This window comes from Rhodotorula graminis (genome assembly GCF_001329695.1).
Source record: "Rhodotorula graminis WP1 unplaced genomic scaffold RHOBAscaffold_1, whole genome shotgun sequence".
Taxonomy (NCBI): Eukaryota; Fungi; Basidiomycota; class Microbotryomycetes; order Sporidiobolales; family Sporidiobolaceae; genus Rhodotorula; species Rhodotorula graminis.
In genome coordinates, this window is record NW_017264928.1 from 1985072 (window position 1) to 1997949 (window position 12878).

General features: G+C 68.5%; 4 protein-coding genes across 4 annotated transcripts in view; 2 read left to right on the forward strand and 2 right to left on the reverse strand.

Moving 5' to 3' along the window:
* The window catches only part of RHOBADRAFT_31158 (uncharacterized protein), a gene marked incomplete at both ends in the record, with an annotated part of 4818 nt that extends 1202 nt beyond the window's left edge, over positions 1 to 3616 (forward strand). The window contains 3 exons of the mRNA XM_018412948.1: positions 254 to 2224; positions 2303 to 2734; positions 2876 to 3616. Coding sequence (XP_018274632.1) covers positions 254 to 2224; positions 2303 to 2734; positions 2876 to 3616 — 3144 coding nt within the window. The remainder of the gene's footprint in view (positions 1 to 253; positions 2225 to 2302; positions 2735 to 2875) is intronic.
* A 226-nt stretch (positions 3617 to 3842) lies between these two features.
* Positions 3843 to 8142, forward strand: RHOBADRAFT_51036 (uncharacterized protein; the record flags this gene model as incomplete). Its single annotated transcript, XM_018415620.1, has 9 exons — positions 3843 to 3926; positions 4015 to 4197; positions 4280 to 4370; positions 4445 to 4563; positions 4636 to 4859; positions 4925 to 7442; positions 7526 to 7640; positions 7726 to 7876; positions 7966 to 8142. 9 exons carry the CDS (start codon positions 3843 to 3845, stop codon positions 8087 to 8089), a joined length of 3609 nt encoding a protein of 1202 aa, XP_018274633.1. The 3' UTR covers positions 8090 to 8142.
* Positions 8143 to 8894: 752 nt separating this feature from the next.
* RHOBADRAFT_51037 (uncharacterized protein) lies at positions 8895 to 11281 on the reverse strand. The gene is made up of 6 exons (XM_018415621.1): positions 10747 to 11281; positions 10527 to 10633; positions 10062 to 10446; positions 9783 to 9985; positions 9471 to 9714; positions 8895 to 9394 (listed from the first exon to the last, which is right to left on the reverse strand). The coding sequence occupies exons 1-6, from the start codon at positions 11269 to 11271 to the stop codon at positions 9155 to 9157; spliced, it is 1704 nt and encodes a 567-aa protein (XP_018274634.1). The 5' UTR covers positions 11272 to 11281; the 3' UTR covers positions 8895 to 9154.
* A 275-nt stretch (positions 11282 to 11556) lies between these two features.
* Positions 11557 to 12693, reverse strand: RHOBADRAFT_33277 (uncharacterized protein; the record flags this gene model as incomplete). The annotated part of the gene is made up of 5 exons (XM_018413098.1): positions 11557 to 11916; positions 12009 to 12016; positions 12091 to 12234; positions 12359 to 12374; positions 12470 to 12693. Coding segments are annotated over 5 exons (683 nt in total), but the record flags the coding sequence as incomplete, so codon positions are not given.
* Between the last annotated feature and the right edge of the window lie 185 nt (positions 12694 to 12878).

Here is a 12878-nt window from a genome sequence, read left to right on the forward strand (position 1 = left end):
CTCGCAATACTACGCGCCACTTGGAGTATAGATTCACCGCCTGCGCCTGCCCCCTGCGTGCCGAGCTGCAGTGCTCTCGCCCACATCGAGCCCGCCACTCGCCCTCCAGGAGGCGGCCGCGACGAGTTGTCGCCCCCATCTCGCACGCGTCCCTCCCCCTCCCATCTCGCTCGCCTCGCCCTCGCGCCCACCATCGCCAGGATCCACCCCAGTCCCGTGAGCCGTCACTGACCCACCCCCTCGTCGCCCACAGCGCGCCGATGAGCTCCTCTCGGTCGGCCAGCCGCTCGCGGCCCTGTCGTCCATCTCCGAGGTCTTCTCGAGCCGCCGGTTCCGCATGACGCCCCTCTCGGTCCTCGAGCCCATCATGCTCAAGTTCCTCGAGCTGTGCGTCGACCTGCGCAAGGGCCGCACCGCAAAGGACGGCCTCATCCTGTACAAGAACGTGGCCCAGAACACGTCGGTCCAGTCGGTCGAGGTCACGATCCAGAAGCTCCTCGACCTGTCGCGCGCCAAGCTCCAAGACGCCCTCGCAAAGGTCAACGAGATCGAGGGCGCCCCCGCCGACGGCGACCTCGACGACCTCGAGGCGACCGAGACGCCCGAGAGCCTCCTCCTGTCGGCCGTGTCCGAGGAAAAGACGCGCGACCGCACGTACCGCACCCTCGTCACGCCCTGGCTCCGGTTCCTGTGGGAGTCGTACCGCACCGCGCTCGACATCCTGCGCAACAACGCCCGCCTCGAGGTCCTGTACCAGACCGTCTGCCACGAGGCGTTCCAGTTCTGCCTCGAGCACCAGCGCAAGACCGAGTTCCGCCGCCTGTGCGAGACCCTGCGCTCGCACCTCGCGTCGTCGCAAAAGTACACGCACCAGTCGCACTCGATCAACCTCAACGAGCCCGACACGCTCCAGCGCCACCTCGACACGCGCTTCCAGCAGCTCAACACGGCCGTCGAGCTCGAGCTGTGGCAAGAGGCGTTCCGCACCGCCGAGGACATCCACACCCTCGTCGGCATGAGCAAGCGCGCGCCCAAGGCGTCCGTCATGGCGTCGTTCTACGACAAGATGGCCAAGGTCTTTGCCGTCGGCAACAACTTCCTGTTCCACGCCGCCGCGTACGGCAAGCTGTACTCGCTCCACGCCGCCCGCGTCGCCCTCACCGGCGGCGCCGACGGCACCGACGCCGAGCTCGACAAGATGGCGAGCCGCGTCCTCCTCGCCGCGCTCGCCGTCCCGCTCGGGTCGGGCGTCGAGTCGGCCAAGCGCGTCGACGGCACCGACGAGGGCGAGGGCAAGGGCCGCCTGAACCGCCTCGCGTCGCTCATCGGCCTCGGTGCGGCGCCGACCCGCGGCGGGCTCCTCAACGACGCCCTCGCGCGCCACGTCCTCAAGCGCGTCTCGCCCGAGCTGCGCGACCTGTACCACACGCTCGAGGTCGACTTCAACCCGCTGTCGATCACGCGCAAGATCGAGCCCATCCTCGCCGAGCTCGACAAGAACCCCGACACGGCGCGGTACGTCGCCCCGCTCAAGGACGTCGTCCTCGCGCGCCTGTTCCACCAGCTCGCCCAGGTGTACGCGTCGCTCAAGATTGACCGCGTCGTGCGCCTCGCGCGCTTCTCGTCCGACGCCGACGCGGCCTCGACCCGGCTCCGCGTCGAGCGCTACGTGACCGAGGCGTGCCGCCGCGGCGACGTCGACGTGACGCTCGACCACGCCTCGGGCTCGATCAAGTTCACCGAGGACCTGTTTGGCGACGAGGCGTCGACGGCGTCCAACGCGCACGACGCGCTCCAGCCGTCCCAGTCGGCGCTCCTGCGCACCCACCTCGCGCGCCTCGCGTCGACCCTGCACGACACGCTGCAGCGCGTCGGCTCGCCCGCCGCGACGACCGACGGCCCCGTCGCCGCGCGCGCCGCCGCGTTCGAGAACCTGTCGAGCGCCGTCGCCGACGAGCGCGAGACGGCGCTCGCGCGCGTCCAGATCATCCAGCGCCGCAAGGAGCTCGCCGACGAGCAGGCGGCGCGCAAGGACAAGGAGGAGCAGCACCTGCGCACGCTCAGGGCGCAGCAGCTCGCCGACGAGGAGCAGCAGCGCCAGAAGGACGAGCTCAAGAAGCGCGAGCTCGAGCGCATCCGCAAGGAGGTCGAGAAGGTCAAGGCCGACGAGGCCAAGAAGGTGGCCGAGAGCCTCATCCAGGGCGGCCTCAAGGTCGACATGCAGGTCCGTCCCGCCTCTCCCGTCCCTCCCTCTCTCTCTCGTCCCAAGCGCCTACTGACTCTTCTCTGCCCGCTCCCGCAGAAACTGCCCGAGCTGTCGGCCGGCGACCTCGTCCAGCTCCAGGTGCAGCAGATCGAGAAGGACAAGAAGTCGCTCGCGCAGAAGCTCGCGACGGCGTACAAGCGCCTCGACCACCTCGAGCGCGCGTTCCGCAAGGAGGAGATCCCGCTCATCGCCGAGGACTACCAGCGCCAGCAGACGCGCGACCGCGAGGCGTTCGAGGCGGCCCAGGTCATGCGCGCCGAGCAGTCGCAGCGCGAGCACGCCCAAGGGCTCGCCATCAAGCAGAGCCTGCAGCGCATCCTCCCCGACTACGAGGCGTTCCGTGCCCGTGCCGAGAAGGAGAGCCGCGCCGCGTTCGAGCGCGAGCAGGAGCGCCTCAAGGAGCAGCTCGAGGAGGCCAAGGCCGAGCGCCGCCGCGCGCACCTCGACAAGCTCGAGCAGGAGCGCCAGGCCGCCATCCAGCGTGAGAAGGACGAGGCCGAGCGTGCCGAGCGCGAGGCGGGTGCGTCCCAACTCTTTCCTCCTCTCGTTTCCCCTCGACTCGCACGAGCCCGTCCCTGACATCCGTCTCTTCTTCTCCGTCCCGCAGAGGAGGCTCGCTACCGCGAGGAGCAGGAGGCGCGCGAGGCCGAGGAGCGCGAGCGCATCGAGGAGCGTCGCCGCGCCGCCGACGAGCAGGCCAAGGCTGCGGCCGCCGCCCGCCTCGCCGAGCGCAAGGCCGAGCAGGACGCCATTATGGCCAAGGCGCGCCAGCAGGCTCAGCGCGAGGAGGAGGCGCTCGCTCGCCGTGCTGGCGGCGGCGCTGCTGCCCGTCCGGCCGGCGCTGCCGCAGCCGCCGCCACGCCGGCCCCGATCGGCTCGGCAGAGTGGCGCCGTCAGCGCGACGCCGCCGCCGCCCCGCCGTCCGGTGCCGCCCCGCCGTCGAGCGAGCGCCCGCGCTTCCAGCTGCAGCCTCGCTCGAGCGAGACCGGCGCGTCGTCGCCGTCGGGCGAGCGCCCGCGCCTCAACCTCGCGCCGCGGTCGTCGCCTCGCGCCGAGGCTCCCCCTGCCCCGGCCGCCGCTGCCGCCGCGTCGCCCGCGCCCGAGCGCCCCTCGTCGACCGGCCCCGGCGGCCGCTGGGTCCCGCCCTCGCAGCGTGGCGGCGCCGCGTCGCCCGCTCCGGCCGCGTCGTCGCCCGACAGCTCGCGCCCGTCGACGCCCGGCGCCGCGCAGCCCCAGGGCGCGCCGGCTCCCGCTGCGGGTGCCGGCGGCAAGTGGGTGCCGCCGAGTCGTCGCCAGGGTGCGCCCGGTGCCGGTGCGGGCGGTGAGCGCCCCGCTGGCAGCAGGTGGTGAGCGGAGCGAGCGGGGAGGCGGGACCAGACCAAAAAGCGCGAGCTCGGCGGTAGCGGTGGGAGACGTAGACCTTGGATAGCTGTGCAGAGCAATTGAGTGATTGCTCGTCCCTGTGCGTCCCTCACCGAGAGAGAGGAGCGAGGCGGTGCACCCGAGGACGAGCTCGAGCGGAGAGTCGGCGCCTCGGCTCGTCGACCACTCCCACCTCGCACCCGGCTTGCGAGCGATGGACGGCGACAAGCAGAGCAACCGTGCCCACAGGCCGGCCAAAGCCCCGAAGCAGGGGCCGGGCAAGGGCAACAACCCCAAGGTCCGCCTCCTCATCTCCCTCTCGCGCGGTCGACAGGCCCTCGCTCCTCCCACACCGCACCGCTGACCACGAGGACCCACCCACACAGGCCTTTATCAGCTCGTCCTTCCGCAGGGCCGAGAAGCAGGCGCGCAGGAATGTCGAGAAGGACCAGACCCGCCTCCATGTCCCCGCCGTCGACCGCACCTTCAACGGCACGGCCGGCCAGGGCGGCAAGGGCGTCGAGCAGGAGATCCCGCCCGTCATCGTCGCCGTCATGGGCCCTTCGGGTGTGCGTCCCCCCTCTTTTCGCTCGTGGCCCCTCTCGTCGACCGCGAACCCTCGCAGCTGCTGACCTCGCTCCGCCTCTGCAGGTCGGCAAGACGACCCTGATCCGGTCTCTCGTGCGTCGCTACACCAAGAACACCATGGTCGACATCAAGGGCCCCGTCACGGTCGTCTCGGGTGCGTCCCCTCTTCGCCGGTGCCACTCGTTGCGAGCGGGAACTGACCCTCCTCGTTTCGTTCTCTTTCTGCAGGCAAGACTCGCCGGCTCACCTTCATCGAGGTCCCGAACGACCTGAGCGCCATGATCGACACGGCCAAGGTCGCCGACCTCGTACTCCTCATGATTGACGGCAGCTTTGGCCTCGAGATGGTCCGTCCCACCCCTTCTCGCCCCCTCGCCCCCCCTCTCTCGCCCATATTGACGCACCTCGTTCGCCTGCAGGAAACTTTCGAGGCGCTCTCGGCGCTCTCGTCGCACGGCATGCCCAAGCTCATGGCCGTTCTCACGCACCTCGACCTCGTCAAGACCCCTGCGGCGCTCAAGGCGCAGAAGAAGCGGCTCAAGAAGCGCTTCTGGACCGAGGTCTACGACGGCGCCAAGATGTTCTACTTGTCGGGCGTCATGAACGGCCGTTACCCGGACCGCGAGATCCTCAACCTCAGCCGGTGCGTCCCCCTCCTCCTCCTCGCCATCTCCCTTAGAGGCGTCCTGACCTCGTCCCGCCGCACAGCTTCATCTCGGTCGCCAAGTTCCGCCCTCTCGCGTTCCGCAACAGCCACTCGTACTTCCTCACCGACCGGTTCGAGGACCTCACCTCGCGCGAGATCGTCCGCAAGGACCCCAAGGCCGACCGCACCATCGCCCTGTTCGGCTACCTGCGCGGCGTCCCGTTGCGCCCTCCCGGCGCGAGCAACTCGGTCCGGGTCCACATCCCGGGCTGCGGCGTCGACGCCCTCGAGGTGTCGCGCATGCTCGAGCTCATCGACCCGTGCCCGCTCCCGACCAACGACTCGGAGAAGCGCCGCCGCATGGGCGACCGCAACAAGGTCGCCTACGCGCCCATGAGCGGCGGCAGCGGCCAGGGCGTCACGTGGGACGGCGAGCGCGTGTGGATCAACACAGGCGGCACCTTTTCGCGCCGGCGCGAGGAGGAGGGCGAGGGCGACGACGACGCGAGCGCGATCGACGGCGGCGACGGCATCAAGATGGTCATGGGCCTGCAGGACGCCGACGAGACGCTCGCCGAGAGCGTCGCCAAGAGCCAGATCCGCATCTTTGGCTCGTCCAAGCCCATGACGGCCGCCGAGTACCACGACCAGCAGCAGCAGCAGCAGCAGTCGGCAGCACCTGTCGACGGTCCCGCCGTCAAGCGTCAGCGCCGCGCAGCGTTCGACGACGCCGTCGGCGACCACGACCCGGCCGAGTACGACGGCTTGAGCGACGAGGACGACCAGGTCGGCGAGGCCGACTTTGACACGGACGACGAGGCGCCGCTCGACGACGACGAGGCGCACAACGGCGAGCTCGCGTTCGAGAAGGGCGGCAAGGGCACGTCGGGCCGCAAGCGGCGAGCGAGCGCCGGCGCCGGTCCTCGCTCCGAGGAGATCGCCTACGCCGAGTCGGACTCGGACCTCGACCTCGGCCTCGACGACGACGACGACGTCGTCGGCGGCAAGGGCGCCCGCCTGCTCGACTTTGACGACGAGGACGCCGGCGCCGACATCGCCTCGGACGACTCGGACGACGACCAGGGCCCCGAGTGGAAGAAGAACCTGTCGGCTCGGGCGGCGGCGACGATGCAGGTCGGCCGTCGCCGCAACCTGATGCGCCTCATCTACGCGTCGACGCTCACGCCGGCGCAGGTCGCCGCCGGCGAGACCGAGGACACGGTCGCGGCGCAGGAGGAGGCCCAAGCCCGTCGCGAGGCGCTCGGTCCCGACGGCGACGACGAGGACGAGGACGGCGACATCTTTAGCCTCGCGCGCGACGCGGCGTCGGGCGCCGACGAGGACCAGTTCCGGGCGCCCGTCAACCTCGCGAGCCTCGGCGTATGGGACGACGACGAGTTCCTCGACTCGATCCGCCACCTGTTCATCACTGGCGGCGACGCGCCGGCGGGCGAGAATGCGTACGAGGAGGCCGGCGGCGACTTCGAGGACCTCGAGGACGACGACGAGGGCGCCGCCAAGGCCAACGGCGCCGGCTCGGCGTTCCCGCCCGAGCTCGACGACCTCGACGACGACGAGCGCAAGGCGCGCGAGATCGCCGACAAGAAGGAGGCGCTCAAGCGCAAGTTCGACGCCGAGTACGACGACGACTCGGACGAGGACAAGCTCGACTTCTACGGCGAGCAGAAGGCCGAGATCGAGCGCAAGCTCAAGGCGACGCGCGACGAGTTTGCCGACGACGACGCCGAGACGCGCGCGCTCGTCGAGGGCTACCGCCCGGGCGCGTACGTGCGCCTCGAGATCTCGAACGTGCCGTGCGAGCTCGTCACCAACTTCAACCCGCGCACGCCCATGATCGTCGGTCACCTCCTCGCGCACGAGGAGTCGTTCGGCTACGTCCAAGTGCGCATCAAGAAGCACCGGTGGTACCCCAAGATCCTCAAGACGAACGACCCGCTCATCTTCTCGCTCGGCTGGCGCCGGTTCCAGACGGTCCCGATCTACTCGCTCGACGACGGCACGCGCAACCGCATGCTCAAGTACACGCCCGAGCACATGCACTGCCTCGCGACGTTCTACGGGCCCATCTCGGCGCCCAACACGGGCTTCTGCGCCTTTACGCGCCTGTCGCCCGAGACGCCGTCGTTCCGGGTGTCGGCGTCGGGCGTCGTCACCGACATCAACGGCACGACCCAGATCGTCAAGAAGCTCAAGCTCACGGGCACGCCGTACAAGATCTTCAAGAACACGGCGTTCGTCAAGGACATGTTCTCGTCGTCGCTCGAGGTGGCCAAGTTCGAGGGCGCGTACGTGCGCACCGTGTCGGGCATTCGCGGCCAGGTCAAGAAGGCGCTCGCCAAGCCCGAGGGCTGCTACCGCGCCGCGTTCGAGGACAAGGTCCTCATGAGCGACATCGTCTTCCTCCGAGCGTGGTATCAGATCAAGCCCCGCCAGTACTACAACGCCGTCGGCAACCTCCTCCTCCGCGACAAGACGGCCTGGACCGGCATGCGCCTCACGGGCGAGGTCCGTCGCGACCAGGGCGTCGCGCTCACGCAGGACGTCAACTCGCTGTACAAGGTGCGTCCCTCCCTTTCTCTCTCTCTCTCTCCCTCTCCTTCTCGTCGTACACCTCCTGACGTCCTCTCTGCCCCCTTGCGCAGCCCATCCACCGCGAGACGCGCCGGTTCAACACGCTCAAGGTGCCTCGCAAGCTCCAGTCGGCGTTGCCGTTCGCCTCGAAGCCCAAGATGCAGCCCAAGCAGCGCGAATCGACCTGTGCGCCCCGTCTCGCTCTCGTCCTCGTCCTTGTCGTCCCTGTTACTGACTCTGCGTGTCGTTCCCCTCCCTCCCTGACTCGCAGACCTGCAAAAGCGCGCCGTCGTCATGGACCCCGAGGAGAAGAAGGCGCTCTCGCTCCTGCAGCAGGTGCAGGCCATCTCGCGCGACAAGGAGTCGAAGCGCAAGGAGGCCAAGCAGGCCAACAAGGCCGAGCGCGCCAAGAAGCTCGCCAAGTGCGTCCTCGTCTTTCCCGCCCCGACGCGGCTCTGCCGCAGCCTGTCCTTGCGACCGACACTGACTTTGTCCTTTCCCCGACCTGCAGGGAGGACGCCAAGCGGGGCGAGCGCGAGAAGGAGGACAAGAAGGAGTTCTTCGCGAAGAAGGGCAGGGATGAGAAGCGCAAGGCCGAGGGAGGGCGGTACGCCAAGAAGCAGAAGCGCGAGTAGTGACCCTGTCGGTCGCCGTCCGGCGTGTTGTATTGTTCAGCTCGGTCACTCTCCTGTGCGACTGTCCCGTCTGGCTCGAGCGAGCGAAAGGGCAACTGAGAAGGCCTCGAGTCGAATCGGCTAGCGGCAGAGGGCAGCGTCGCTCTCACGCGCTCTCGCTTACCTCAAGCGACGGCCCACCGTTGAGGACTCGTCTCGATAGGTCGATCCCGCCTTGCATCGTCGAGAAAGAGCGAGGTTGTACAGCGAGAAATCGAGTCCCTCCTCCTCCACCTCCTCCTCAGCGCAAAGTCGAGCGGACACTCTCCCGGAATCGCCGCCGACCGCGGAACCTGATCTTGTCGACGTCTCGACGCTCTGTCCGAGCGCACCGTGCGCAGGAGAGACCGTCGACAGCCGGAAAGCGACCTCCCGCTTCGAGATTCTGATTCAAACTGGCGGCCCAACTACGTCGGATCGCCGCTGATTGGCTGCTTCTTATTCCTGAGCAGGCTTGCGACGGCTCACGGCGGTTCTCTCAGGCAGACGAGGCACTCTGTCGCTGTACAAGCTGTCACGTCCTCAGCTACAAAAGCTTCTGCTGCCGCAAGAACCCGAGCTGCTCGTCGACAAACGCTCGCGGCGCCTCCTCGGCAACCCAGTGAGATGCTCCCGCCACGCCCTCGCTCGCCATCACGTTCTCGACCCGCAGCGGGCACAGTGCGCAGGAGGCGCGAGGAGCGAAAGAGAGAGAGAGAGAGGGAGAGCGGGCTCGAGCGCAGCCTTGCCGTCGAGCTTCTCTCGCTAGCCGCTCTCGCTCGCGCGCGCATGCAGACTCGAGTGACTTGCAGATTCAACGGGGCCGGACAGGCGCTACAAAAGTACAGGGGAAGGGAACGAAGAGGGGAGCGACGACAGACGAGAGGGCATTGTGGCGAGTTTGTACGGTGGGGCGACGACGAGGCAGAAGGGGACGAGCTAGGGCAAGAGGGGAGGGAATACCTGAGGGTGCGCGGTATACTTGCACTGCCGACGGAAGGTGCAGAGAGGAGGGGAGAGAGAGAGGTCCGACGAGGAGCGAGCGCTCTAGGCCGAGTCCTGGAGCTCGTGCACGAGGTCCGACACCTCGGCGAGGAGGTCGTGCTTGAGCGACGCGATCTCGTCCTTGAGCTCCTCGATGTAGGCCTCGACCATGGAGGACTCGACGGCGTCGACCTCGCGGACGGCCTCCTCGGTGCGCCACTTGCCGCGCTTGGGCGCCGTGTGCGACGCCGGCGCCGTGTAGTTGTTGAACGAGAGGATGTCGGGCGAGCCGGCAGGGAGGTCCTGTGAAGCGGGGCCGGGCGCAAGGTCAGGAATGAGGTCGTGAGGGAAGGTAGAAGAGAGAGAGCGAGAGACGCACGTGGAGGACGCCCTTGGTCGCGACCTTGAGCATGGCCTTCTTGAGCGCCTTGGGCGACAGGATGTGGTTCTCGGGCTTGCCGACGAGGCCGCCCGCCTTGCCGAACGCAAACTGGCCGATCGCCTGAGCGAACGTCGGCTCGCGCTGCATCTCGAGAGCGAGAGCCTCCTCGAGCGCAGCCGACTTGGCCCACTCGGTACCGAGCATGTAGGCGGCGAGACCGGCAATATGCGGCGAGGCCATCCTGCAGACAGAGCGCGGTCAGGACCGAGTCGACAAGAGAGAGAGAGAGGGGGAGGAGGCGGGACGCACGAGGTGCCCGAGATGGTGTTGACCGAGCGGTTGCCCGAGTTCCAGATCGACAGGATGTTGAGGCCCGGCGCAAAGATGTCGACGCACTTGCCGTGGTTCGAGAAGTAGGCGCGCTCGTCGGCGATGGTCGACGCGCCGACCGTGATGGCGCCCTCGGCGGCGGCGGGCGAGTAGCCGCAAGCGTCGCGGTTGTCGTTACCGGCCTGTGACACGCAGGAGAAAGGTCAGTGACGGCCGAGAGAAGGAGAGAAGAGGCGGCGAGAGGAGCAAGAGACGCACAGCGACCGCAAAGTGGAGGCCGTCGTCGACGGCGGCGTTGACGGCGTCGTCGAGCGCCTGGCTCTTGCCGCCGCCGAGCGACATGTTGGCGACCGAGCCCTTGTGCTTGGGGTTCTTGCCCTGCGCCTTGAGGTCGGCGTTGGCGGCGGCCTGGTCGGCGGCCCACGCGACGCCGGCGACGACGTCGGCCATCGTGCCGGACCCGCCGGCGCCGAGGACTTTGACGGCGTACACGGTCGCCTTCTTGGCGACGCCGTACGTCTTGGACGCGATCGTGCCGGCGACGTGCGAGCCGTGGCCGTTGAGGTCCTCGTCCGGGTCGGTCGGGATCGTCTTGCCCCACTTGGCGCGACCCTCGAGCTCGATGTGCTTGGTGTTGACGCCGCTGCAGAGGGGGGGAGAGAGGGTTCTCGTGAGCTCTCGGGACGAGCGGCGCAAGGGAGAGGGGAGAGGGAGGGGACGCACGTGTCGATCACGTAGACGTCGACGCCCTCGCCGGCCTGCGACTCGTACTCGTAACGGTTGAAGGTGCCGAACGAGAGCGTGTTGCGGTGCGAGATGCGGGCGAGACCCTGCGAGGTGCGAGGAGGAGCGAGGAAGGAGGGACGAGGGATCGCGTGACCGGCAAGTCAGCCATCCGGCCCCACTCGGCAAGGGAGGACGAGGGAGAGAGAGGAGGACGCACCCAGGGCGCACCCTTCTCGACGTCCGAGGCGTGGACGATCGAGTCGCGCTCGACGTACTTGACGCCCTTCATGGCGCGGATGGCGTCGACGGTCGACTCGGAGAACGAGCCGGCGTAGCCCTTGAGCTCGTTCTTGCGCTGCTTGTGGGCGCGGTGACGGCGGCTCTTCTTGCCGCCGACGTGGAACTTGTGCTTGACGCCGTCGTGCGCGCCCTGGGCCTTGAGGCTGCGCAGGCGCTGGTCGGCGCGGTGGAGCGACTCGACGTGGGCGTGGTGCCGGTCGACCTCGTGGTCCTCGAGCGAGTCGTCGAGGACGATGATGTACGAGTCGCGGACGATGTGCGAGTTGGTGTGGGCGACGGCGTCATAGTCCGAGGTCGGCGGCGGGGGCGAGATAAGGGGCGACAGCTCGAAGGTGTCGGGGAGGAGGGCGGCGGCGCCAGGCGGGAATGGGGTGGCTGCGCCGCGCGTGGCGTAGTACAGCGCAGCAAAGACGGCCGAGGGGAGGGTGAGGGTGGTCTTCATCCTGGCGACGAGGGGCGAGGAATGAAGTGGTGGGGAGGAAGGAGAGAGGGGAGACCGACGAGGCCGCGTCCTCCTCCTCGTGGCGAAAGTGGGGCCGCCAGGCTCGCCATCTCGCTCCACTCGGACGACGCTCCCTGGGAGCGTGGGCAGCCGTACGACGCTCATCTTGACCCTGTCGACCCGCCCGATTCTCCCAGGGAGGCTTTCCTCGACTGCCGGCTCTCTGCTCGCGCCTCTTCCGAAGCTGCCGACGCCGGTCGCACCGCCTCGTCCGTCGCTCTCGCTCGCAATCGCTCTCGCAAGCATGGCCCGTACACGGCGATGATAATGCAGCTGTGTCGGGCGAGAACGAGCTCACACGAACGACTTGTGGAAGACGATGGCGTCGACGAACTCGTCGCTGCCCTCGAGGTTGCCCGCTCCGGGGATCAGGCCCGCCCGCATGAACCCGAGCGCGTCCCAGATCTTGACCGACGCGACGTTGTTGACGTACACGAGGTTGAACACGCTGCCGCGGTACCCGCACAGCGGCGCAAAGTGCAGGTACGACCGTCCGAGCGTCGACCCGATGCGCAACCCTCGGTGGACCGACGGCACGACAAAGCCGCCGTTGCACAGGTGCGACGAGCGACCTGGGTAGTTGGGCTGTAGGTGTTCGAGGGTGCAGGATCGTCAGGTCTGGGTTGTAGACGGGGCGGCTCGATCCGGCTCGACGAGGGCGCGGTCGTCGCACGAACCTTGACGTCTGCAGAGGTGGGCGCCGTCGAGATCAGCTCAGTAACACCGAGAGGAGGAAGACGATGAGAGAGCGGGACGCACAGTACATGCCCAAGACGCATTCCCGCCAGTCCCGCCCGGCAGCGACGCTCTCGAGCGTCAAGCCCTCGTCCCGGTCCAGCCCTGCCGACACGTCGCCGAGGTCTGCTGGAGCGGTGTCGAGCAGCCCGACGAAGCAGTCGGCGGCTGCAGAGCGTATGAACGGCGCGGGGTCGAGGTAGAGAGGGTCGGGGAGGGGAAGTGGGGGAAGGAGGAGAGGGTCAGGGAGGCGGACAACAGCTCGACAGAGGCGGACGCGAGCGGGACGCACCGAAGAAGTAGGCGCACTGTTGCACGAGGCCGGGGCCAGGCTGAGTATCAGTGCGCGCGGACAAGAGGAGGCAGAGAGCGAGGTCGAGGACGGGGTGGGAGCGGGACGCACGAACTCGTTGAGGGAGAGCTCGCTCATCTGCGGGTACGTCTTGCCCTCGCGCACGGTGTCGTTGAACGTGTCGCGCAGGAAGTGGACGAGCTGGTCGGGGACAGAGTCGCGTCGGACGGGGAAGACGGTGAGGCACGCGCCAGGTCGAGGGAGCGGGTACGACCGCGGGACGAGCTTGCCCTTGCGCTCTGGCGTCTGGATAGACCCGCCGTAGGGAGACATGGCTCGAGCTGGATGGTGTGGGAGGGAGAGAGCCGGCCGTCCAGGGCGGCGGCGGAGGAGAGCTGGCGACAGCGGGCGGCACTCACCCTGGGGCAAGCGGCCGATGGGCTGGAGCTACTGTCGAAAAGACGGCGAGTGGATTGCACCATGCAGTACGACCAGCCCGAGCCACCTGGGTGAGCCGCCT